The sequence below is a fragment of the Mastomys coucha genome, chromosome X (assembly GCF_008632895.1).
Source record: "Mastomys coucha isolate ucsf_1 chromosome X, UCSF_Mcou_1, whole genome shotgun sequence".
Taxonomy (NCBI): domain Eukaryota; kingdom Metazoa; phylum Chordata; class Mammalia; order Rodentia; family Muridae; genus Mastomys; species Mastomys coucha.
In genome coordinates, this window is record NC_045030.1 from 103,328,464 (window position 1) to 103,332,916 (window position 4,453).

The following is a 4,453-nucleotide window of genomic DNA, read 5'->3' on the forward strand; positions in this document are numbered from 1 at the left end:
AAAAAAGTTCATCATCCCTAGTAATTAGGGAAATGCAAATCAAAACAACTTTGAGATGTCATCTTTCCCAAGGTACAGTGTCAAAGATCTATTGAATAACTGACAACAAATGTTGGATGGGATTTGGGGAAAAGAGAAGCCCCATTCACTATTGGTGGGATTCCAAACTGGTGCAGCCATTATGGAAATCACTGTGTAGGACTCAGTGCTACAAGTATAGCTAAAAAATAAATCTACCATATGACCCGACTATACTATCCCTTGGCATATGCCCAAAGGACTTGACATCCTATGCCATAGATACTGGGTCAGCTCTGTTCATTACTAGTCTATTCACAATGCACTCACTGATAAGTGGATATTAGCCCAGAAGCTCAGAATACCCAAGATACAATCCACAAACCACATGAAACTCAAGAAGTCAACAAACCCAGACACTATTGTGGATGCCAACAAGTGCTTGCTGACAGGAGTCTGATATAGCTATCTCCTGAGAGGCTCTGCCAGTGCCTGGCAAATACAGAGGTGGATGCTCTCAGCCAACCACTGGACTACAGGGTCCCCAATGGAGGAGCTAGAGAAAGGTCCCAAGGAGCTGAAGGGGTGTGCAGCCCACAGGAGGAACAACAATATACCAACCACTGTCCCCAGAGTTCCCAGGGACTAAACCACCAACCAAAGAGTACACATGGTGGGATCCATGGCTCCAGCTGCATATGTAGCAGAAGATGGCCTTGTTGGACATCAGTGGGAGGCGAGGCCCGTGGTCCTGTGAAGGCTCTATGCCCCAGTGTAGGGCAATGTCAGGGCCAGGAAGCTGGAGTGGGTGGGTTGGTGAGCAGCCGGAGGAGGGAGAGGATAGGGGTTTGGAGGAGGGGGAAACCAGGAAAGGGGGATAACATTTGAAATGTAAATAAAGAAAATATCTAGCTGGGCAGTGGTGGAGCATGCCTTTAATCCCAGCACTTGGGAGGCAGAGGCAGGCGGATTTCTGAGTTCAAGGCCAGTCTGGTCTACATAGTGAGTTCCAGGACAGCCAGGGCTACACAGAGAAACCCTGTCTTGAAAAAAAATTATCTAATAAAACAAAAACAAAAAATAAATTAAAAAATATTTTTCCAGTATAACTTCTTTAAAAACAAATAAATATACAAAGACTGAATGATCCAAGAAGAAAAAGAAAAAAGGAAAAAAAGGGAAAAACTTACAAAATCTGGGACAAAAACAAGATCTAATTAACAAGAAAGCTATTTGTTTTTAGTTTGTTTTTATTTTATTTCTATTTGTTTCTATTTGTTTTCAATTTATTTTATTTTTTAAAAGAGATAATATATAATTTTCCAGAAGGAAAAACAACATTTCAAAGGATGAGGCCATAAGTTGTTCCAAGGGAATGAAGGCAATTTGTCTCAATAAATGTGTGAACTTCGATAGAAAGAAGAAATCCTATTACATCTACTTCACTTTAGTGATTCTTTCAGCTAAGATTAGTCTTGGTATCTGGCTTTCTCAGATTCAGCTTTCATTTGGGGTTTAGTTTCAACTACAGGCTGCAAAATGGCCTTAAATGAAGACTGGCCTTATGGTGGCATTGTACTGTTGCTAATCTGGGTATTGAGAGGTTTTAGCCTCAAGATGGGTAGGTAAAGATTCACGGGTAAAATTGGGAGTCGAGGGCATACCTATGCTCTCCATTGGTAGAATCTGGAATCTGTTGACATCAGATATAGGATGATTCTGTGCTCTTACTGCATCAGTAACTGGTTGATCTTGAGAATTTACAACATAGAAGTCAGAAGGAGAAGGCCAGAGCTCAATTGTACCACTTGGTTTGGGAATCCTCCTACTTTCAAAGGGGGGCATATTAAACATTTCATTTTGTAGCAGGAAATCCATGGGCAGGTCTGTTTTTTTAACAGCTTCACCTGAAGCAGGGAATCCCCAGGCTACCTCTCCTTCAGAAAAAGGGAAATTTACTGGTAAGTGGGCCTCAGTTGTATATTGATTCTGAGGTTCATTTGACATGGCTCTAAAAAGATTCCCGTATTTATCTAAATCAGTAACATTTTCCATCCAAGAATCATCAGTCATACTCTCCTCATGGAAATTTAAAGGCTCCATTCCATTATCTTCTGATGGACTTGATTGTTTAATTATATCTGTCATGATTTTATCAAAAGACTCATCAGTATTATATGGTGCAAAACCCCAGGGATTAGCACCATCATTCTTAGGAGAAATATATGATATAGTTGTGTCAGAAATAACCTGAGATAATGGAGATTTATTTAAATTACCTGTATTATGTGGAGGAATATTCTGATAATACGGAATTAAATTCTGTTCAGAACTTTCTAGAAGTCCAGCAATAGGCAATGAGTTGACAGGTTGTAGTGTCTGGCTTTTACCAAGGAATAATCTGTGACTATCAGCAAAATAACTTATATCACTAAAATTAAAGATTGTTGGTACATTGTTGGTATATTTGGTTTGTGGAGAAATATCTAAGTTTCCTTGTGAAACACTCAACAAGGAATCATGGGAGGCCAGAGTTGGGATATAATTATAGCTATGTCTGATTTGGGGAACATGATCACTTTCATACAATGTCCTACAGTGTAAGGAGGAAGTAGGATTAAGTAGCTTCTTAGATGCCTTGATGAATTGTTTTATCCAGGATAAGTAAGGTCTTGTTCTAATGATGATTGTGGGATTTTGACATATCCTTGAAGTTTTGTGTATAAGGCCCACTAGTTCCCAGCGGTTCTTTAGGAGACATAGGACAGGACTGGATCTCTGTATCTGCATAAGGAAACCAAGAAATACATGTCACTTATGCAGTTTACTGTGTATACAATCTATATACTATGTGAGGGAGAGGGAAAATTCAAATAATATTCATTATCAAGCAGCTCCCAGAAATTACCAAAGTAAGACATGGGCACATACAGTTGAAACATATAAGAGATTATAGAATGTGTCAGTACCAAAGTGTGGACCAGAGACTGAAGGAAAGGCCATCCAGAACCTGCCCCACCTGGGAATCCATCCCATATACAATTAGCAAACCCAGACACTATTGTGGATGCCAACAAATGCTTGCTGACAGGAGCCTGATATAGCTGTCTCCTGAGAGGCTCTGACAGAACCTGACTAATGCAGAGAGGGATGCTCACAGCCAGCCATTGGACTGAGCATGGGGTCCCCAATGGGGAAGTTAGAGAAAGGGTTGAAGGAGCTGAAGGGGTTTGCAACTCTATAGAAAGAACAACAATATCAACCAGAGCCCCCAGAGATCCCAGAGACTAAACCAGAAACCAATGAGTACACATGGAGGGACTCATGGATCCAGCAGCATATGTAGCAGAAGATGGCCTTGCCAGACATCAATGGGAGAAGAGACCCTTGGTCCTGTGAAGGCTCAATGCACCAGTGTAGGGAATGCTAGAGTGGGCAGGAGGAAATGGGTGGGTGGGTGGGGGAGCACTCTCAAAGAAGCAGGGGGAGGGGGTGGGATAGGGAGTTGGGGGATGGGGAACTTGGAAAAGGGATAACATTTGAAATGTAAATAAAGAAAATATCAATAAAAAATTTTAAAAAAGAATGTCAGTACTAATTATAAATTTTCAAACTCTTATAATCAGTCACTTTATCAACATTGAACTTGGATTTCTAAGAGTTGTATCAAACTTAATGCTAAAATCCAAAAGAACAACTGATTGAGAGGAGGTAGGGGTCTGTAATTGGGATGTAAACTGAATAAAAAACTTGAAATAATTCTTAGTGCCTCTCTTTCCTCCACACTGTGTTACTATTGTTAGGAAATATAGTGTCTTTATGAAAAGGCATACTTCTTGTCCTTCTCACATCTGATCTTAACACAGCATCCAAAATTATCCTCTTAAAATCTAAGAAAGACCAATAAATATGTCTTTCTGCTTAAAAACTCTCCAATGAGTGCTTTCAAGTCTTAACAATGTTAAAAGCATAGTTGTCATAATGGCGTATAAGGCCTTAGAAACTCTTACTACTACCTTGATGCTATTGTCAGCTAAGATACTATAGCTACCTGGCTTGTCTTTTCTGTTATTTAAATATTCCAGACATATTTACACATCAAAAATCATAGTATTGGCCTTTTCTATGCACTATACTTGTAACACTGCTCTGATATTCAGTTCTCCTATAATTCTGTTCAAATACTTTTATTAATTTTTTTAACAGATGCCTCTTTTGATTACCTAGTTGTACTGAATGGGATTATAAAGACAAAAATTCTTTTTTTAAAGATTTATTTATTTTATTTACTTTATGTGTATGAGTGCACTATAGCTGTACAGATGGCCATGAGCTATCATGTGTGTGGCTGCTGGTAATTGAACTCAGGACCCCTGCTGGCCCTGTTTGCTCTGGCCCCTGCTCACTCTGCCCCCTTCCCCCCCCTCACTCCAGG

General features: G+C 39.8%; 1 protein-coding gene across 1 annotated transcript in view; it reads right to left on the reverse strand.

The window, feature by feature from the left end:
* Positions 1-1,289: 1,289 nt before the first annotated feature.
* The window catches only part of LOC116087358, a 59,435-nt gene continuing 56,271 nt past the window's right edge, over positions 1,290-4,453 (reverse strand). The window contains exon 7 of the mRNA XM_031366054.1: positions 1,290-2,802. Coding sequence (XP_031221914.1) covers positions 1,603-2,802 — 1,200 coding nt within the window. The 3' untranslated portion in view covers positions 1,290-1,602. The remainder of the gene's footprint in view (positions 2,803-4,453) is intronic.